This window comes from Meles meles, chromosome 20, assembly GCF_922984935.1.
Source record: "Meles meles chromosome 20, mMelMel3.1 paternal haplotype, whole genome shotgun sequence".
Lineage (NCBI taxonomy): Eukaryota > Metazoa > Chordata > Mammalia > Carnivora > Mustelidae > Meles > Meles meles.
In genome coordinates this window covers 5958970-5981833 of record NC_060085.1, presented here as the reverse complement: position 1 = coordinate 5981833, position 22864 = coordinate 5958970, and the positions used below count along the sequence as shown (strand labels likewise).

At 48.3% G+C, this 22864-nt stretch overlaps 1 protein-coding gene across 2 annotated transcripts in view; it reads right to left on the bottom strand.

Moving 5' to 3' along the window:
• Positions 1–4107, bottom strand: part of INSR (insulin receptor) — a 121974-nt gene extending 117867 nt beyond the window's left edge. For both annotated transcript variants that reach the window (XM_045989626.1, XM_045989627.1), the window contains exon 1: positions 3564–4107. In XM_045989626.1, coding sequence (XP_045845582.1) covers positions 3564–3663 — 100 coding nt within the window. In that variant the 5' untranslated portion in view covers positions 3664–4107. The remainder of the gene's footprint in view (positions 1–3563) is intronic.
• Positions 4108–22864: the final 18757 nt, after the last annotated feature.

Below are 22864 nucleotides of genomic sequence, written 5' to 3'. Positions count from 1 at the left end.
AACTGGGCTAAGAGCAGATGGCAACAGGGACTCTATGAAGACAGAGCTAACATCAGAGCCCAGGAAGGGAGCAGAGATGGTGGAGAGAGAGCCAGGGGCTGGTGAACACCCCGCAGGGGACTACGCCCTCCTGGCTTCCAGGGAGTAGGGAGCAGGAGTGGCAGACCCAGAGAGGTCAGCTGGGGTGAGGGGACCAGAGACACACTCAGGAGGTGAGGGATGACCTTCACTAGAGCCATCGGCAAAGCAAAGCAATGGAGACACTGGCCAGACAGCTGTGGGCAGTGTGGTGGATGGGAGGCGAGAGGGAGGCTGGCCAGGACCCACCAGGGGCTGCGCACAGGAAGGCTGGAGGTGGGTGGTGGGCAGCGGGGTTCAGAGAGTAGTGCGTGTTCGTAGGCTGGGGAGGGAAAGGCTCTGGGGCAGACGGAGATCCCAGTACAGAGTAGAGAGCAGGGACCCAGGTGGAGAAGTGCCCTAGACGAGGGAAAGGTTATCTCCCTGAATGCAGTCATTCTCAACTAGGGACAGCTGGCAATGGCCAGAGATGCTTTTGAGTGTCATGACTGGAGAGAGGAGAGGCTACAGCACGTTGTTGGGGGGAAGAGACCAGGGATACGGCTCAAAATCTCACAATACACAAGACAGCCCCCCCCAACCAAGACCAATCTAACCCCAATGTTAAGAGCGCTGAAGCTGAGAACTCCTCCTCTAACCAGGTTAAGAACGGAAGTCAATAATGGAGTGGGGTGCAGTGGGGGCCCCCGGAAGCTCACCCCCATGACCTCCACGAGTGAGCGGGGCAGGGATGATGGGCAGGGCTCCAGGAGAGACACGTGAGGTTAAGAATAACCTCAGGGAGGCTACTAAGCAGGCAGAAGCCCTGCTCCCGGGGCCCCAAGCATGCAAGAGAACCCACTGGAGAAACATCTGGGGCCACTCTTGAGAAATGAGGGACACCTGAGAGACAAGGGGACTCTGGAAGCAAGCCTCTCACGCCTCAATCAGCCGCCTTGCTGGACTCCCCCGAAGCCCTGTGGGTTTTTTAGTTTAATTAATCCCACATTGCCTTCATTCTTTAACTTTGCAATGCCCCTCCCCCACCCTCCACTCCCGGTAATCTCAGGCCACAGCCACCCAGTCCAAGGAGCTATGGGGGGGGGGGGGGGGCGCTGACCAGCTAAAGGGCACAGCAGGGACTCCACGGGACAGTGGCCATCTCCAAGTAAGTCCTTCACTTCTGAAAAAAATCACACCACCATCCCCCCCAACCCCCAGGCCAAAATGCCCTGCCGGTTGACAGGAGAGATTAATGATCTGTAAAGTTTCTCGAAGTTTCCAAACCTCCGAGGGGCATCACATCTCATTGAGTTGATAGGATTTTGTTAACCATTACCACCAGCCAGGCGAAGGGAAGCTCGAGCCCAAGAGAGCAAACTTGATTAAGAAACCTGTGCTCTAAAAAAAAAAAAAAAAGGAAGGAAGGAAGAAACCAATGGCTTCACCTGTGAGAATGGAGCATAAATGCCGCCTTACAGGCACTGAGGATTAACTCAGGTTATATATTCAAAGCATATGGAAGCACACCCGCCACGAGTCTGCCCGTATTCGTACACAATGGTTGGGAAGTATCTAAGAATAGGAGAGCCATGGCTTGGAGCACCGGTGAGAGCGCAAAGAGTATGAACCAACTCAAAAACAAATACTTTAACCAAACACCTTCTATAGCCAGGGACTGCTCTAGGCTCCGAAAATGTCGCCATGAATGAAAGAAGCATACGCCTCTGGGGCCCTTGGGGGAACTGTATACATGTAAAGAAGTGGTCAATTAATTACCAAAGCTACAAGGAACAGAAGAGCAGGGAACCACACACACGCACGCACATACGTACACAAAGCCTGGAAACGATCTGACCTTTGTCTTGGATTTTCTTCTTTTTCTTTTAAGATTTTATTTATTTATTTGACAGAGCGAGGGCATGAGAGGGGAGAAGGTCAGAGGGAGAAGCAGACTCCTTGCCGAGAAGGGAGCCCAACGCGGGACTGGATCTCGGGACTCCGGGATCATGACCTGAGCTGAAGGCAGTTGCCCAACCAACTGAGCCACCCAGGCACCCTGTCTTGGATTTTCTTAATGAGAACCCAAGCCAACTGCCACCTTTACTGAGTGCCCACTGTATACCAAGCACTTGGGCCTTGGAGCCACTGTGTAACAGAGAGGAGCTCAGCAAGCATGGGTTGTCAACTCCAGAGCCCGTGTGTGCTTTCCCATGGACGTCATTCGCCGGCCTGGAGCTCAGGAGCTGTGGTTCCTTCCCTCCCCGACCCCTTCCTCACCAGGACTGATCTCCTTTTATGGAGAATTCTGAAAAAGTAACCCAACAGATATTTTTTAAAGGAGGGCCTCAGACACCAGTAGGAAACTTCAGCCATGTTGTCCTAAACTGTTCTTCATTTCTTGGCCCGCCCCCAGAACGGACTGCTACCAAGCCCAGGGAGGATGCCGGGGCTGGGGTTTGCCTCCATCCGCTACCAGCCCAGGGAGGCCCAGGAGGGAAGTGCGTGGGGCTAGGGGCTCTGAGAGGCTCAGGTGAGGTTAGAGACCTCCCTGGGTTGACAGGTAAGAGCCCTTCATGAAGCACAGAGCTGGGGGTGGAGAGTTGTGGGGGTTTTGGGGAGACATGGGACATCCAGCAGCAGTCAAGAACCTCACCAGAGCACCATACAGAAAGGTTCGAGTTCTCCCTCTGGCATTGACTTTAGGGCAGGTCAAGCTGTCTCCTACCTGAACCTCAGTTTACTCCTCTATAAAATGGACAAACAGTATCAACCTCTGGGGGCCACGGTGAAGGTGTAGAGAAATAACCGCACGGCATCTGGCATCTGATAATAATCACAATAACGACACCCCTACTTCTACTACAACAAAGGCCCCGTTGTCAAGGCGCTAGAGTTTGCCTCGGGACCTCTGGAAACAGAACCCCAAAGTGTAAACACGGATCTGAAGTCCCCATAGCCCCGGGCCTAGATCCAGAGAGGGGGAGTCGGATTCTACAATGTCCCTGGGGAGCACCTATGAGCAGGGACCCCAAGGGACCCTAGTCCTGTCACCCTCGTCACCCTCGACTCTCGCTCCAAACCGCGTGCGCCCCCGGCATTACTGTCCAAGGCCGCCCGGCCCCAGGGACCCCACTTCACAGAGGACCCGAAGAGGACGCGCGTGTCGCGTCTCCGGAACGAGGTGGGCTCGGAGAGGACTAGGCACGGGTCCGAGGCGCGCATGGGAGAGGCACCCGCGGCGGGGCAGGCACTGGGGCAAGGTTCCTCCGGCCCGAGGCCCGCACACGGGGCGCAGAACCGCGAGCCCAGGCGGGCAAAGGCCAAGGTCAGCGGCTTCCCGCCCGGCGCGGGGCAGAAGCTACGGTCCCGGCCACCCGCACCAGCGCTCCCCCACCCCCACGCACCGAGGAGGGCTCTGGGTCCACGGCGGTGGGCTCCATTTTGGCAAGGGGTCCCCTCCCCACCGCGCGGCTCCCCGCCCACTCCCGGGCCCCCAGACTCACCCTCTCCGGGGTACAGGTGGCCCGCGGCACCCAGCAGCAGCGCGGCCACCGCCACCAGCAGCGGCGCGGTCGCCGCCCCCAGCCCAGCCCCGGCGCCCATGGCTGCAGGAGCGCGGGGTCCCGGCGGATCAGAGCGCGCGGCGCTGGCCCGCGGGGGTCATGCTCCGAGGCGGCCGCCCGAGCGGCGCTGGGGGACGCGCGTCCTTCTCTTCCACGCCGGCGGCCCGTGGGCCGCAGCCTCCGCCCGGGAGGGCCCTAGAAACAACCCCAGCAGGGACGCGGGGCCTCGGCCTCTGCAAATCCGGCGGCGCCGCGGCGGAGGCGGCCCCGACCCCGGACCGCCGCGGCCCGGGCCCCGTCCCGCGATCTCCCGGCCCGGAGCCCCTCGCTGCGCCCCGGCCGCCCTGCTTTCGGCCCGGAGCGCTCTGGGCCACGATCTGCGCACGCTGAGACAGACGGACGCGCAGACAGACAGACGCGCGTACGGCCGGGCGGGCACCTGGGCAGGCGAGTGGCGGGCGGGCGGGCGGCGGGAGCGAGGGCTGCTCGGCCCGTAAACAACGCGGCCCGTCAGCTGGGCCCCGTGCGGGTCGCGGGAAAAGGCGGCGCGGATCGGGACTGGGAAGGGACTCGGCGCCCGGGAGAGGCCCGGGAGGGGTGGAGGGAGGACCGCGAGAGGGAGGCACCGCCCCGCCCCGCCCGCCAGCCTCCCCACCCCGGGCCCCGCGCTCGAGGGCCCCCGGCGCGCCCTGGCCCAGGGGGCGCTCCGACACCCCGCGACTCGAGTCTCAGAGTATGGGGGCGCCCCAGATGCCCAACCCATCGAGACGATCCCTTCTTTAACGTTTTTGCTGTTTCATTGCTTTGGACTTGGGGAGGTTCATTTTTATTTTTTTAAATAGTTCATTAAAATACTGTTCATCTTGGTCACTGGGATTTTTGGTACTCCCTTAAATGCTGGGCTCGCGTCACCCTCGTCCCAGTCCTGCCAGCGCGTCTTGTACTAGACGCGCGGGCGCCCCCGCCTAGCGCCCGGGCCCTGGGGACAGCCACGTGCACGCGCCCAGTGCGCTCAGCGTCTCCGTGGCAGGGCTAAGGGAGGGTGCCTCAAGCGCGGCCTGTGGTTCAAGTTGGAGAAAAGACACCTGGGAGAAGGTGCAGGCTCTCGCGGAAGGGCACACCAGGCCCCACAGAGCCCGGTTACCGCACAGGTGGTACGGCACACCCGCTTTCCAATACACGGACCCAGAGTCCGTGTGTGTCTGAATGTCTAGCAAATGTCATTCACGAATGGGGCATGACAGCGGCCAGTCCACCTTGAGGGGCGGGAAGGGAAAGAGAAGGAGCCTTAAGACTAGAAAGTCAGAACCGAGTGGAATCGGGCTCCCTCTCCACTAACTTCCTATGCGGTCTTGGACGTGGACGTGGGACTTTCTTCCCGGGTTAGCCTCCTCTCTGTGATGGTAACCATACCTGCAGGGGCAAGAACAATGAAGCATGAGAAAGCACCCAGCACAATTCTAGGCAGAGGGCGCTCCTTCTTCCTCGGATCCATTAAACAAATACTAGTTTGCCAGGAGCTCAGCGCACTGTTCCTCTAACCCACCAAACCTACTCCCGCCTCTGGCTCTTCCCTCTCCTGTCCCTCCAGCATCCCGCCCCACCTCTGGGCTCCAAGGAGCCTTCCCCAACCACCCTTTGTAAGTGCCTCCCCCCTCATCCCTTTTCCCCTTCCCTGTAACTGACATCGCACCGGCACCGCCTGAAATTCTTTGGGTTTTCTTTGTATCTTCTCCCTTCCCCACCAAGCAGAAATTGTGTGGATCGTCTTCCCCATGTTACACCCAGTGCCTGACCTAGCTGGTGCTTAATAAGTATTTGTTGAATGGAAGAATCAACATGCAATAAGTAATGAGGATTTACAATGAGCAAAATAAACACGCTAGGTTTCCTTGTAGACCTCATAGTCTGGGGGGGGGCGCATTAATTAAACAACCCTGGGGGCATAAAGTGGGGTGTGGGTAGGGGGGATAGGGAAGGATCCTCCAAGGAAGTGAGTTTGGGCTAGAATCTGAAGGTGAGGAGTCACCCGAGGAAGGAATGGAAAGGTTCCAGAAGGTGGGCAGACCAGCATGAGGGGCCCAGGGGAGGACAGGCATATCCAGGCATGGAGGGAGAAGGATGGTGGACTCAGTCAGGGCTAGGAGGGGAAGAGCCTTGAATATACCACGTTAAGCCCCCTTCTAAACCGCCTTTATCCTAAAAGCAATGGGGAGCCTCTAGAGGGTTTACACAAAAAGACTCACATAATCTGATTTTCTTTCTGAGAATCTTTCATCTTGTGCCATGAGACAAGCATGGACCCAGGGATAACAAAGAGAAGGTAGCTGCCGTCCCAGGGTATCAGGTATTATGGGTACAACAGTGTTCTCCTTCCTCCTCGTGCAAACCTGTCCAGAGCTGTGGGCTTCCCTCAGATCCACTGGAGACCCAAAAACCACCACAATTCCGGGTGGGAAGCGCGTGCTGAAAAACACGAGGAAGGAAACATGCTGGCCTCTGGAAATCCTTCAGGACACAGGACTTGTGTGTTGGATGTAAGACGAAAGAATCATTTCAGTTGTGACTTGGAAATGAACACCCCACCACTTCCTGAAACCACTTACTCTTTCTTTCATAAAACTCCCCAGCTCCCCCCCAAAAAAACAGTCATCTAAAAATTGAAAGTCAACCTCTGCCTCTTAAAAATCATTGGAACAGAAGAGCAAAAAAACAGGCTTTGGCACTTTCAAATAATTGATTCGGGCAAGAACCATCTGCGAATGTCAAAACTGATGGTTGGGGGGTGCCTGGGTGGCTCAGTCAGTTAAACGTCTCCCTTCGCTTCAGGTCATGATCCCAAGGGTCCTGGGATAGAGCCCCACATCAGGCTCCCTGCTCGGCAGGAAGCCTGTCTCTCCCTCTCCCTCCAACAGCTGCTCCCCCGGCTTGGGTTCTCTCTCTTTAAAAAAAAAAAAAAAAAAAAATCCCTGATGGTTGGAGTTTTGAGAAGTAAAGTAAAGGAATATTTCCATGGTCTCCAAGTATCTCTCTGCAAGATACCTGCCAATGACAAAGGAAAGGAAAAACGGTAGCTTCATAGAGAAGAAAGCTAGCAGACATCACCTTAATTAAGTGATCAAAGTTGCTTCTGGATTTTCTGTTGTCAGGTAAGACATTACCGGGACAACTGGGGAGGACTGAAAAAGGTCCATCAATTACACAATAATATTAAATCAATATTGATTTGATCATTATATGGAGGCAACGTGGGAAAATGTCTTTAGTTTCAGGAAATACATATGGAGGGGTGCCTGGATGGTGCATAGGTTAAGTGGCTGCCTTCAGCTCAGGTCATGATCCCAGGGTCCTGGGATCGAGCCCTGAACCAGGCTCCTTGCTCAGCGGGGAGTCTGCTTCTCCCTCTCCTGCTCCCCCCTGGCTTGTGCTCACTCTCTCTCTAATAAATTAATAAAAAATCTTAAAAAAAAAAAAAGGAAATACACACCAAATGAAATATATAGGGATAAAGGGCAGAATGTCTGCAACTGACTTTCAAACCATTTCGAAAAAAAAGACAGAGTAGGAGAGAACAACATAAATGTGATAAAGTTTGACAAAATCTGTCAATCTGGAGAAGAGTGTGGACATGGAGATCTGCTGTACTTTGCATGGAGTCTAGCTTCACCTCAAAATCAAAAACTTGGGGCGCCTGGGTGGCTCAGTGGGTTGAGCCTCTGCCTTCGGCTCAGGTCATGATCTCAGGGTCCTGGGATCGAGTCCCGCATCAGGCTCCCTGCCAAGCAGAGAGCCTGCTTCCTCTTCTCTCTCTCTCTGCCTGCCTCTCTGCCTACTTGTGATGTCTGTCAAATAAATAAATAAAATCTTAAAAAAGAAATCAAAAGCTTTAAATTTTGAAAAACTATTTGGGCTGGGGCACCTGGCAGCTTAGTTGGTAGAGCACGTGACTCTTGATCTCAGGGTTGTGAGTTCAAGCCCCACATTGGATGTGGAACCTACTTTAAAAAAACAAAAAACCATTTGGGGCTTTTTATTTCACTTTGTTTTTGTTAGCCTGGCTTTGGTTTGACATTTAAATACATTGTACTCAGAACGTATGATCTAAAGAGAAAGAAAGCTTGGTTCATTGTTCATGAACATAGGCAACGAACACTTTTGTTGCCCATCAAAGGGGGCTTGGGGGGACCTTACCGTCAACCTGCTGGGGGCCTTCTCTTAGCAGGTCCCTCTGGTGCAATCATCTTTAATCTAGCTGTTTTCCATTTCACTGAAGCAGGAAAATAAATGTAAATCCAGACTCCTATGTTGTCATGGAAACCTGCTTTAATACATTACGCTTAGGAGTCAGGAGGCAAAAAAAAAAAAAAAAAAAAGTACAGACTGAGTTCATTTGAGAATAACTGCAAAAACTCAGCATGGAGAATTTACTAACAGAACCAAGCAAATTAAAGCGCACGCGCACACACACATACACACACACAGCACCAACAGCAGGATCAAGTGGAACCAGGAGTGCAAATATGGTTCAATGCTAGGAAGTCTAGCCATCGAGATCACCGTTCTAATAGATCAAGGAGGGAAGTCTCATGACCCCCACGACCAAACTACAAATGTATCTGATGAACTCCGCAGTCATTCACAAATGAAACCATAAGATGCTACAATGTGGAAATATGTTTCATAATTTCAAAGTAGGGAATATCTCATTAAGCAAGGCACAAGTCCCAAATCTAAAATCCAAAAATAAAAAATTTGGCTACGTAAAAACAGATTATATGAATGGCAAAAAAAAATCATCCATAAGGTCAAAAATCAGATTTGTAAAAGTGAGAAAAAAAATTTTAAGTGAGAAAAGATTAAATGACAGATAAAAGACATGCATTATACTATATTACAAAATATACAAAATATAGCATTTCTTTTTCAGTGAGTTAAAACCCCAAATTCTGGTTTACCACAATTTAAATGGCAAAGGACGTGAAGAGACAGCTCACAGAAACAGACGGCTGAAAAAGAAAAAAAGAATATACAAAAGGGATTTAAACATAAAAGAGGATGTTCAGCTTTCTTCATGGTTATAGATATAGATATGGATATAGATATAGATATAGATATTCACCTTCACTGAATTTGCCAACAATCAGAAGAACAGGCAAACACAATATGAACATCTGTGAGAAAGCAGACACTCTTGTAATCACTGGTACAAATCAGGTCAATCAATGGGAGGTGATTTGGCAATGACTTTCAACAAGTAAATTTCACTGACCCTTTCCACCTCTCACCCCATTTCCAGGTATTTTTATGCTGCATAGGTGTACTCCCATAAGTGTAAAAAAAAGATATTTTTTTTTCACAAGGATAGTCATTGCAACGAAACCTAGAATCAACCTAAATAACTTTTCCCCCAAGAAACAGAGACCTATACATTCTCTCAAAATACTTAATCGATTCAAATATTTCAAATATTTCTTTTTCTTTTTCATCTCTTAAACCATTCACATAGGGTTTGTATCAACAAGTTATGGTAACTTGCAATCTTCTCATATTTTTCATGGGTTTTCTTTTTTCTTTCTTTCTTTTTTTTCAGCTTGAGGTTGTAAAGTCAGACTGTGACATTGGTATAAGAAAACAATCATCTTGGGGGCACCTGGGTGGTACAGTCAGTTGAGCATCTGACTGTTAGTTTCAGCTTGGGTTGTGATCTCAGGGTGGTGGGATGGAGCCCCCCGTCAGGCTCCCTGCTTGGTTGCAGAGTCTGCTTAAAAGACTTTCTCCCTTTCCCTCTGCCCCTCGCCTCTGTGCTCTCACTCTCTCTGAGAGATATCTATCTATCAAATAGATAAATAAATCTTAAAACAAAAGAAGAAGGAGGAGAAAAAGAAGAAGAAAAGAAAGGAAAAAAAGAAAGGAAAGGAAAGAAAAGAATCACTTCGAACTTATGAAAACAGAGTAGAATGGTTAGTTACCAGCGCTGGGGAGGGGAGCATTAGGGGACGCCGTTTAAGGATACAAATTATAACTAGCAGATAAAAAGCTCTGGAGTTCTAATGCACAACAGTGATTATAGTCGCCAATACTGTGTTATAAACTGCAAAGTTGCTAAGAGACTAAATCTTAACAGTTCTTAACAAAAATAAATATGTGACATGATAAAGAAGTTAGCTAATGCTGTGTTAATATCACGATATATGAAGGCATCAAACCAGCACCCTGCACAACTTAAATTTACAGCACGTTATATGTCAATATATATCTCGATTTTTAAAAGTCTAAAAAGGGGGGAAAAAGAGAGAGAGAGCAGACATGTTCACACAGCTTGATGTCTGTCCATCCTGCTCCCCTTGGGGGTGTGTTTTCCACTTCCCCAGGGCTCTGTGATTCTTAAAACCTCCATTTCTAACCCGTATTCAAATATACTCAGTTACTGTTTTGATTCTTTTTTTTTTATTGTGATACAGGGCATATAGCAGAAATTACCATTTTAGCCATTTTTAACATGTACAATTCAGGGATATTTAGTAAATTCATAATATTGTGCAACCATCACACTACCTCCAAATTTTTTTTCCGTGCCCCGAATAGCAACCCCATACCCATTAAGGAACCCCTTCTCATTTCCCCTCCCCTCAGCCCCTGGCAACCACTAATCTGCTCTCTGTCTCTCTGGGTTTGCCTATTCTGGACATTCCATATAAATGGAATCATGTAACATGTGACCTTTTGTGCCTGGTTACTTTCACTACTTAGGATAATGCTTTCAAGTCGCATCCATATTGTAGCATGGATTAGCCCTTCCTTCGTTTTTATGGCTGAATGATATTCCCTTATCCGTTGGAGTTTGAATCATCAGACCCACCCCCCCACACACACTCCCACCTTGAACCTACCCTCGACGAACCCACACTTTCTGAAGGCTGCCGTGTACCAGAGGCACAGCCCCTGGGGTATTTCTGACTAAGGGGCTCCTCCTGGCTTCTGAGGTTACTAACTGCAGAGCTGTGGTCAAGAATGTAGCTTCCTTTAGTTTCAGAGAGTTTAGATACCAGCTGGGCTGAAGGAATAAAATGCTTAGAAGATGGGAAAGCCTCTATGGGGAACTATTTGTACCTGAATAAAACCAAAAAAGAATATTCAGGGAGCACTGCCAATTCATTTGCAAGTGTGGGCACTGAGGGGTTTGCCTCCCCTCCCTCTGTGCCTCCTTCCAGCACAGCTTCCGAGAAAGAGAAAAAACATGACAGAACGCACCTGAAATATGTCTCTTTCTCAAAAGCATTTCTTTTCATGCTGCAAGGTACAGGACCGTTTCCCACTGGCTGAGAGTGAGTTACCTGAGTCTGGGTAGAAACATGGTACATAAAAAGTAATAATTCAAAGAAAACTTTCTAACATAAATAAATAACAGGAAAGTAGCCCGTGGGACACTGTGACCTTTTTAGCAAAAGGATGAGTTCAGTCTACCTGTACTAAGATGAGGAAAATCTGTAGGATGTATACTATTTTTATACAAAAAAGTTAAATGAAGACTAGTGTAAGGGAAATATGACCATTTGTGTTTTAAAAGAGAGCGTGAGGGGCGCCTGGGTGGTTCAGTGGGTTAAAGTCTCTGCCTTCGGCTCGGGTCATGATCTCAGGGTCCTGGGATGGAGCCCTGCATGGGTCTCTCTGCTCAGCGGGGAGCCTGCTTCCCCCCCCCACCCCACCTGCCTCTCTGCCTACTTGTGATCTCTCTCTCTCTCTCTCTCTGTCAAAATAAATAAATAAAATCTTTAAAAAATAAAAAAACAAAAGAGAGCGTGAGATACAGCAGCACCAGTTAACATACACCTATCCCCAGACAGTTCTAGATGTACGAAATTTCTCTCAAAGAATACACAGGAAACTGGTTAACCTTTTTCTGTTTGGACTGTTTAAACCGTGTATGTTAATTGCCTTTTCAAAAATCAGCATGAGACAGAGACATTTTTTCAGAATAACATCACCATATCTACCACATGAAATAAAATAAATACAGAGGAAGAAAAACGTAACAGTCTCTGACCCATTAAAAGAAAACTATAATACTTTATGGGGAGACGTAAAGTAGAACTTAAAAACGGGACGCTGTGTGGGGCATTCCCTCTGCCTCCCAAAATATATATAAATCCAATTTAATATCAAGATTTATAAATAAAAGAATATATGAAAATGATCCCGAAGTTCGTCGAGGGGATAGTTTCTCAAGCTTGGGAGGATGGACATGTACAGCCAGATCATTCTTTGTCATGGGGGCTGTCCTACACACTGCAGGATGCTCGGTGGCATTCCTGGTCTCTATGTCAACAGCACGGAACCATGTGTGACAACCCAAATTGTCTCCAGACATTGCCAAGTGTGCCCTGACCGCAAACTCCTGGCTGGGAACCACTGATGGAAAAAAATAATGAAATCAGCACCGAGAAGAGAATCTGGAGAAAAAAGGTAATCGGGACGGCAATAATACTTTCGGATATTCAAATGTTAAAAAGCTAAAATGAATTCAGAATTCAAGTAGGCACAAATCTAGGCAGGCTGTTGAATCAATGTATCAGAAGGACTAACCTAGAAATAGACCTCATTTTTAAATAATTGATCTTAAAAGGGTCTCACAATCAGTCCAAGTTGGAAAGGAAAATTTTCTCCAATACCGTCATTCAATAAATGGGGCTGAGATAATTGTTTGGTAATTTGAGAAGGAAATCTATAAAGTCTTTAATGAGTGTGTTCAAAGGCTGGATCTAGGGGCACCTGGGTGGGTCCATCAATTGAATATCGCATTCTTGATTTTGGCTCAGGTCATGATCTAAGGGTCTCGGGATCAAGACACCCGTGGGGCTCTGTGCTCAGTGGTGAGTGGGCTTGAAGATTCTCTCTCTCCCTCTCCCTCTGCCCTTCCCCCTGCTTGTGTGTGCTGTCTCTCAAATAAATAAATAAATCTTTTTAAAAAATAATAAATAGAAGCTAGATCAAAAATGGAGTTTAAATCTAATTTGCCACATTAAAAATTTGCTAAACTTGGATGGTTCTATCCTGTTAGAACAATCTGGATGAATATAAAATTGGGTGTGTATCAATCTCCCAAGAGAAAGCACTTGCTAAGCGTATCACCAAAAAAAACATAAAAAAACATCAGATTTCACTTCGTGAAAATAAAAACATCTACATATCCAAAAAGAAATGACCAAAATGAAAACATAAGCAGCAGAATGGGGGAATATATTCCACAAAAAGACACAAAAGGGGTCCATATCTGTATATGAACCCTATATAGACAGAGGGTGTTCTCAAGTTGATAAGGGTTCCACTTTCCAGATAACAAGCAAGTGGTATTAAGGGACTCTTTCCAAGAGAAAATAAAACTGCCAAGGGGCCAAATGTTCAGTTTTACTTTTAACCAAAGAAACATGAGTGAAAATAACAAGTAGATGCCAGTGTCCACCTGGAAAATTCACCAGTTTAAATACAGGATACAGGGGCACCTGGGTGGCTCAGTGGGTTAAAGCTTCTGCCTTGGGCTCAGGTCATGATCCCAGGGTGCTAGGATCGAGCCCCACATCAGGCTCTCTGCTCAGAGAGGAGCCTGCTTCCTCCTCTCTCTCTGCCTGCCTCTCTACCTACTTGTGATCTCTGTCAAATAAATAAATAAAATCTTTAAAAATAAATAAATAAATAAATACAGGATACAAAGAGACAAGAAGATTACTGTATGAGCCAGTAATCCCACTCTAAGATACATACCCCAAAAGAATTGAAGGCAGGAACTCAAACAGATGGTTTTAACCAATGTTCACAGCAGCCAAAAAGGTGGAAACAACCCAGTGTCCGTTGATGGATGAATGGATAAGACACAGCGGTGCATCTGTACGTGTAGTGGTATGCAGCCTTAAAAAGAAATGACGGGGGCGCCTGGGTGGCTCAGTGGGTTAAAGTCTCTGCCTTCAGCTCCAGTCATGATCCCAGGGTCCTGGAATCAAGCCCCGCATCGGGCTCTCTGCTCTGCGGGGAGCCTGCTTCCTCCTCTCTCTCTGCCTGCCTCTCTGCCTACTTGTGATCTGTCTGTCAAATAAATAAATAAAATCTTTAAAAAAAAAAAAGTAATGATGGGTGCCTGGGTGGCTCAGTCGTTAAACGTCTGCCTTTGGCTCAGGTCGTGATCCCAGGGTCCTGGGATCGAGCCCCACATCAGGCTCCCTGCTCCGTGGGGAGCCTGCTTCTCCCTCTGCCTCTGCCTCTTTCTCTCTCTCTCTCGCTGTCTCTAATGAATGAATGAATAAATAAAATCTTTAAAAAAAAGGGGGGGGGGACTGGCATCCTGGCACCTGCTGCCATAGGGATGAAACGCGAAGATATGCTGAACGAAATAAGCTGGACACAAAAGGATAAATGGTGTACGATTGCACCGGTACAAAATGATAGTAGTCAAATTCAGTTACCAGGACTGACGTTGGAAGGGGGATGACGGGTAGTTGTTTAACTGTGCAGAGTGTCAGCTTGGGATAATAAAAAAAAAAGTTCTGGGTGTTTGCTAAGAGAGTAAAATGTTAAGTGTTCTCACCACCAAAAAACGGAACAAAACAAAAAATCGTAGCTCTGTGAGATGACGACTGTGTTAATTAACTGGGGTTGTGAGATGATGGCTGTGTTAATTATCCGAGGTTGTGAGATGATGACTGTGTTAATTATCTGGGGTTGTGAAAGACAAACGGTACCTATGTCAGAAAATCACATTGTATACTTTAAATGTACACAGTTCTACTCGTCAGTTACACATCGGTAAAGCTGAGGGAGAAAGGTCTGGAAATGGATAGTGGTCATGGTTGCACAAATATGGTGATGTATTTAAGGTCCTTGAACTGTACGTTTAAAAACGGTTAAAATGGCAAGTTTTCTATTTTACTATGATTTTTTTTACTTTTTCTTTTTTTAACCATGATTTTTTAAAGCAACGACAACAACAAAACCCTAAAAGGGGGTCCTTAAATGCATATTGCTTAGTGAAAAAAAATAATATTCTGCAAAGGCTACAGACTGTACGATCCCAACTATATGACATTCTGAAAAATAAAATGAAATTACAGAGAGAGTAAAAAGATCAGTGGTTGCAGAGGGGCTCAGGGAAAGGAAGGAAAGAATGACCAGGTGAAGCACAGAGGCTTGGGGGGCAGTGAAACTATTCTTTTTTAAAAAAAATATATTTTATTTAGTTATTTGACAGACAGATATCACAAGTAGGCAGAGAGGCAGGCTCCCTGCTGAGCAGAGAGCCCGACATGGGGTCTCGATCCCAGGACCCCTGGGGTCATGACCTGAGCTGAAGGCAGAAGCTTTAACCCACTGAGCCACCCAGGCGCCCCGAAACTGTTCTGTACAAGACTGTAGTGGTGACTTCATGTCTTTATACGTTTGTCAAAACCCAAAGAAGAGGGGCATCTGGGTGGCTCAGTCAATTAAGCAACTGCCTTGATTTGACTCGGGTCATGATCTCAGGGTCTTAGGATTGAGCCCCATGTCAGGCTCTCTGCTCAGCAGGGAGTCTACTTCTCCCTCTCCCTATGCCCGTCCCCCTCCAGTCTGGTCCCTCTCCCTCTGCCCCTCCTCCTGTGGCTCCTGTGTGTGTGCTCTCTCGCTCTCTCTCAAATAAATAAAATCATTACAAAAGAAGAAGAAGAAGAAGATACAATGTCAAGAGTGAACCTTGTGCAAACTATGGACCTTTGTTAATAATAATGAATCACTGTTGGCTCATTTGTTGTGACGAATGTTATCATCCTAATGCAAGAGGTTCATAATACGGGAAATTGAGGGGAGAGGGAGAAGAGGCGGTACAGGAATTCTCTGTATTTTCTGCTCAATTTTTCTGTAAACCTCAAACGACTCTAAAAATTTTACAATACAATTATTTTAAGTTTTAAGGTCATTTTTAAAAAAGAAAATAGAAGAACACCCTTGGGACCCCTTAGCCAGCTGGCATCACTGGGATGCAGTGAAGACAGTAGTTTGGGGGTGGGAGTGATCAAGAAACCCCTTTTCTGTTTCTGAACTGTTCCCAGGGAGGGCATTTGCCAGCTCTGACCTTGAACTCCACACCCTCATGCCCAGTGCTGACTCAGAGGCGGGCCCCATCAACTCCGAGATCCCCAGCCCACCCCACTCCTGGCTGCCTGACAGCCCCTTAACTTAAGGTTTACTGAACTGTCTCCAGTTCTGGAGGGTCTCCAGAAGGTCTGCTGACCCTTCGTTTAACAAATACTGATTGAAGGGTGCCTGGGTGGCTCAGTCAGTTAAGCATCAGACTTTTGAATTTTGGCTCAGGTCATGGGATCCAGACCCATGTCGCGCTCAGTACTGGGTGTGGAGCCTGCTTAAGATTGTCTCTCCCGGGGTGCCTGGGTGGCTCAGTGGGTTAAAGCCTCTGCCTTCAGCGCAGGTCATGATCTCAGGGTCCTGGGATCCAGCCCCGCATCCAGCTCTCTGCTCTGCAGGGAGCCTGCTTCCTCCTCTCTCTCTCTGCCTGCCTCTCTGCCTGCTTGTGATCTCTGTCAAATAAATAAATAAATAACCTTTAAAAAAAAAAAAAAAAGATTGTCTCTCCCTCTCCCTCTGCCCCTCCCTGCCCCCGACTCATGCTCTCTCTCTCTCTCTCTCTCTTTAAAAAAATAATAATAATTAATTGAGCATCTACTAGGTCCCAGGCTGAGTGTATCCACCCCCATTAGTACTGTAACAAAGTGCAATACACTTGGTAGCTTCAAATAACACATTTATTATCTCACAGTTACGGAGGTCCTATGTCCATAACCGCCTGGCTAAAGCTAAAATCAAGGTTCCTGAGCGTTCTTCTTCCTTCTGGAGGTTCTAGGAGAAAAATTCATTTTTTTGCCTTTCCCTGCTTCTGGAGGCTGCCTTCGTGCCTATCATTCGTCCATCTGCAAAGCCAACAATGTCAGGCCAAGTCTTTCTCACCCCACATGTCTCTGGTTTTTGTCTCTGCTGCCTGCCTTCCTCCCTCCCATTTAAGGACGCTCCTGATGACACAGGGACCCCACAGATAATCCAGGGCCTTCTCCCCACCTCTGGGTTCGCTGATGAACCACCTCGATGCCCCTTGCCAGGCAGCCTCACATATGCCTAGGTTCCGGGGATTAGGAAGTAAACATCTTTGGAGGCGCGGTTATTCCGCTCACCGCATCGCAGGTGTGGCCTTCAGTGAAACAAGCTCTCTGCCCTCGTTTGTAGAGGTGACCGTCTAGCGGCAGAAAACAAGCAATAAACATGCAGGGGGGTGGGGAGCAGGAGAAATAATGAAGATAATGCAGATAGCAGTGAGTGCCGTGGACAAAATAAAACGGCAGGCTCTGATAAGAATAAAAACACTACACGTTGGAGGGCAGACCGCGCCAGACCGTCTTGCATCGAGCAGAGGGCAAATGTGGTGTCCTCTTGGATGCTGCTCGCTTCTCCGTGAATGCCGCCACCACTAGTTTGGAGAAAGAGAACCTCGAGCGCGTCGTCTTTGATGAGAATAATTCCGCCACCATCTCTATGATGAAGGAGGTCAAGGAGGATCCAAGCAACAAGCCGCTCAGATCTGGGCAGAGGCAGGGCGTACGGAGTAAGGAACAGGTGGAAACGCGTGGGTTCTATGGGCCAGACTCAACCGGGAGATGGGAAATGAGGCTGCGGGGAGGGAGGGGGACCCCCATCCTTGGAGTCACGTTGTCGATCCCTCCAGTCCTTCGGAGGCTAACTATTGGTTCTACCGTCAACATCTGTCGAGAAACTGAACGCTTCTCACCAACTCCTCAGTCCCCAACCTAGTTCACCCCATCATGGCTCACCTGGATACCCAACCCCACACCTGGTAGGCCCACCCCCGTTTCCTGAATCCCGCGGGTTGTCCTCCCTGAAGAAGCCACCAGAGGGCACCTGTGAGCACCCAAGTCGGGTCCTGCCTTTTCTCTGTTCACAGCCTCCCAAGGCTCCCACCTCGGGGAGCAAGGGCGTTTGAGTCCTCGGCCCACAAGACCCTGCAGGACCTGCCCTTGTGCCCTGGCTGCCCTCTTCTCCTCCCTGTCTCTCCCTCGCTCACTCTGCTGCAGCCACCCAACCTCCTCTCCGGTCCTCCAATGCGCCTGACTCAGTGCTGCCCCAGGACCTTTGCACAGGACTGTGCCCTCTGCCTAGAACAACTTTTCCCACAAAAGAGTGGCTTAATGCCACAGAACTATAGAGCTAACATGGTTTAAATGGTAAATGTTATGTTACATATGTTTTACTACAATATGAAGGCAGAAATCAATTTAAGTAACCCAGGTGAAGAAAAGATTACTACGTAAATAAAAGTATGGTGGCAGCCGAGGAGGTGAGACTCCCTCACGGACACGCTCCTAGAGTTAGTAACACTGAGATGCCATTCACAGTGCCCGCCGTGATGATCTGTTGTCGTTCCTATCTTACAGGCAGGGAAACTGAGGCACGGCAGTGCAGTTCACACAGCTGGCAAGGGTGAAAGCTAGATTCTGAACGCAGGCATCCTTAACCACATGCCCTGGTCTTCCTTCCCAGTCTCTTCTCAGGCTGTACACTCATTCTGAAATTATCAGAGGCTCCCTACATGCCAGGCATTGAACCAAACCCTTCACATGCATGTGGCAGATCATATTAGGGTTTTGGCCTTAATATGGTCAAGGTGTTGGCCTCCTCCACAGGGGCTCCGACCTCACCACTCCCCAGCTGAAACCTCCTATGGCTCACCATCCCCCTCAGGCTAAAAGCTAAGTTTACCTTAGCACGACCTTCAAGGCTCCAGGCAAGCTCAGAATCTTATTTATTTATTTTTAAAATTGTATTTATTTATTTATTTGACAGAGAGAGCGCTCCCACGAGCAGGAGGAGCAGGCCGGCAGAGGGAAAGGGAGAAGCAGGCTCCCCGCTGAGCAAGGGAGCCCAAGGCGGGGCTCGATCCTAAGACTCTGGGATCGTGACCAGAGCTGAAGGCAGACGCTTCACCAACAGAGCCACCCAGGCGCCCCTCAGAAACTTCTTTTCCCCTCTCCCCTCAGCCAAGCATCCTTTGCTCTGGCCATTCCCAACTCTGCAAGAGGCAAGCACAACAAATGTTTTCCAGACTCAGAACTTTCCAGGTGCTCTCTCTCCTGCCTACAGCCCAGCTAATTCTTCTTTGCCAGTTAATGCTAACCTCTGCGGAGATTCCCCCCAACCATCCCCGGGGCTCGCAGGTCAGTTAGGAGAGCTGCGTTTCTCTCTGTTTCTAGAATGCCTGGTGCTCACCTCTGTCCCAGGGAATGTTGCCATTGCCGGCAGATCCTTCTTGAGCATATCCAGTGAGCTTGAAAGCTGAGGGCAGGGGCCCCTGAGTGGCTCCGATGGTTAATTAAGATGGTTAAGCCTCTGCCTTCAGCTCGGGTCCTGATCTCTAGGTCTTGGGATTGAGCCCCATGTCAGGCTCCCAGCTTAGCGGGAGTCTGTCTCTCCCTCTGCCTCTCCCTTTGCTTGTGCTCTCTGTCTCCCTCTCTCCCTCAAATGAATAAATGATATCTTTTAAAAAATAAATAAAGCCCAACTCTGATTTAAAAAAAGAAGAAGCTGAGAGCAGAGCCGTGTACCATTTCAGACACTATCGTCTCCAAGTGTTAGAAACCCCAACTAGAAGCGGCTTAAATCTTAAGAAACAAGTACTCTGTGATCTCACTTATGAAGAATCTAAAAAGGCTGAAATCAGAAAAACAGAGTAGGATGGTGATTACCAGGGGTGGGCGGAGGAGCTGGGGAGATGATGTTTCAAGGGTAAAAACTTGCAACTAGCGGATAATAAGGTCTGGAGATCTAATCTGCGACGTAGTGATGATCGTCAACAATGCGTGTTATAAACTTCAAGGCGGCTATGAGATTAGATCTTAATTGTTCTCACCACAAAAAAGAAATTATAATTATGTAACATGACGCTATGAGTGGTAATCATATTGCATTATATAAATGTATCAAATCAACATGTCATACACCTTAATTTTACACAATTATGTTTCATTAAAAAGATAAACCTTAAGGGGATATGTTATGTCTTGGAAGGAGGAGTTTTGATGTTGGGTGGTTCCAGGGCTCCTAAATTCAGCAGAGTCAGAACTCGAATTCTTTCCATGTTCCTGCCCATCCATCTGTAGCATGTCGAGTGAACGAAGATGTTGAGTTCAGCTTGGAGATGTGCTGAGTCGGGGGGGTGGGGGGAATACCCAGGAGGAATATCCAGGACCCAGGTAGATATCAGAGTCCAGGGTGAGACAGGAGACACAGTCATCCCTACACCACAGCAGAGGATCAGACCCTGGGAGAGTACGTGGAGCAAAAAACTGGCTTTGCCCAGCACTTATGAAGCACCTACTGCATACCAGCACTCGCTGGGCTCTGGGGATTCAGTGATTCCGTGGGGTGGGCTCTCCCAGAGGCAGAACCCAAGCCAAGAACTTGGAAGCAAGGATTTATTAAAGAGGAGCCTGCGTCCTATGGGGAGCCCGGGAGTGTGAATCATGTCTCGGAGTCTGTTCTGTCTGAACTTCTGCACTCGTCTGTCATGACAGGTAAGGAGGCGGGAGGCTTCTAGGCACTTCTGGCTCACCTCTGGGAGAGCCACTCCAGAACCAAGGCCAGAACTGAAAGCCACAGGCTGAGCTCTCAGTAGGAAAGCATGAGGGGGCGGGGTGGGGGGAGGAGACCACAGAGCTGGGAGAGAGACCTGGGTGGGCACCAGCAAGTCCACGTCCAAGTCCACGGTACCACTTATCTGGGTGTGATTTCAGACGAGTCCCCTCACTTCTCTAGACCCCGTTATGCAATAGCCTCATCTTTAAAAGGGCACCTACCTTGTACATTCATTCTGCAAATATTAATGAGCGCCTACTGTGTGCCAAGACGGGGAATCCAAAGGTAAACAGAGCAGTTCAAGCTTCCTTTCCTCATGCGGCAGGAGAGGGAAACACACAATAAACAAAATGAGTGACTGACCTATACGAAGCCCATCGGGCTGGCATGTCCACCGTGGAGTAAAATAAGCCAGAGATACAGATGTTGCCAGCCAGTGGTTTAGAGAGTGAAACTTTATACAGGAAGATCCAGAGGGCCTCTCTGATGTGGCAGCACTTGAGCAGAGATCAGAAAGGAGTGAGGGAGGGAGTCATGTGGGTTTCTAGAGGAAGAGCATTCAAAGAAGAAGGAGCAGTCAGTGCAAAGGTCCTGAGGCAGGTGCTGACTTGCTGGAGGACGAGCAGGAGGCTGGTGTGGCTGAAGCAGAGTGAGAGGCGGGCAGTCAGATGGGTAAGAGGCGATGTTCATACACCACAGGGTCTCATAGCCCATTGGAAGAACTTCAGATCTGACTCCTACGTCTGTGGATTATTTAATTTGGACTAAATGAGATAAGGCAGGCTATGCACTTAACACAGAGTCTGGCGTGTAGCAAATGTTCAGGAAACACCTGCCAAGGGTTATTTCTCGAGACCGGCAACAGAAAAGAGTATGGAGCCTTCTGTAAATTGCAATGAAAAAAATGGAACGTCATAAATAATAATAAAATAATTATCTAGTAATTAAATAAATAGTAATAAAATAATTATCTCCCACCATCACCACCAGGCTATTGACAGTCAACAAAATTCCTAGAACTCAGTCCCACCCTTACAGTTCTCTGATGTGGCCTGACCTCTAGTCCAAGGAATGGGTCTGTCTGAGACCTCATAGCACGTTCCCAGCCCAGAAGAACCCAAAGGACAGTTTTGAAGTCACATCTGCTGTCCACCATCAGGCACATCCAAAAAACAGTAGCAGATCAACCGACTCTGTTCCGAGTAGGTCCCCATGCCCCACCCGGCCCTAAATGGAAAGCTCTCCTTGGCTGAGATACGTAAAGGTGCTCAATCACACAGGAAGAAAAAGGGAATAAAATGATTCCAAGTGAGGAATTCAGACAGTTAGGATAGTCAGTTAGGTAAACCCCAATGTTTTAGTCCTGTCTCCGGATCTCAGTTTCCACATCTGTAAAACGGGCACTCTGGCTTGATGACCGATGATTCAGAGATAGCTCCCTCCACCTTGTGCCTCTGCGCTCCCTGGCATCTCTGCACACGATTGCTGCAGCATTCCTTGAAGGGGGACAGGGGAAAAAAAAACCCCAACTGTCCATCTGCAGGGGACTAAGTAAATAAATACTAAAAAAACATTCATGTCGTCGAACAAGGGCCTGTTTTCGGAAATAAAGTTTTATGAGCACAAAACCACACCCATTTGTTTCTGTATCGCCTGTGACTACTTTGGCTCAATGACAGCAGAGGTGAGTGGTTGTCACAGAGATCATTTGGACCTACAAAGCCTGAATACTTACTCTCTGGCCCTTTAATAAGTTGGCCAAGTCCTGGTACAGAATATTACACCACCCTTAAAAGTAGCATGCCAAGTCTTGTTTCTCCAGATAATGACATGGAAGGATGAACATGATCTATGATTACGGCAAAAAAAAAAAAAGTGCAGAAAATTGTGCATAGTACAATTCCACGTTTGCAAAAATATATGGGTATGATTTATTTATTTGAGAACAGGCAGAGAACCCTAGAAAAAAACATAGCGGCGTTTATGTGTGTTTATAGCATTCTGGGATGATATACAAATGGCAATTTTCACGGTTAGAATCACAGTACCTTTGCTTTATCCGTTTGTCCTTCAATACACATCTGGGTTTCTTCCACCTTTCGGCTCTTGTGAATAATGCCACTATGAACGTGGGTGTGCAAATATTTCTTATGCCCCTGCTTTCAGTTTCGTTGAGTATGTACCCATAAGTGGAATTGCTAGATCACATGGACAATTCTATTGTTAATTTTTTGAGGGACCACCATACTGCAGTATTTTACATTCCTATGAGCGATACATAGCTTCTAGAATGAAATACAGGGGCGCCTGGGTGGCTCAGTTGGTTAAGCGTCTGCCTCCGGCTCAGGTCATGATCCCAGTGGCCTGGGATCGAGCCCCACATCGGGCTCCCTGCTCAGCAGGAAGCCTGCTTCTCCCTCTCCCTCTCCCACTCCCCCTGCTTGTGTTCCCTCTCTCGCTGTGTCTCTCTCTGTCAGATAAATTTTAAAAAAGACTTGTTAAAAAGTTCAAGAAATAGGTAAAGATATCCAAAAGAGATGGAAAACATCCTAGTCATTCTATAA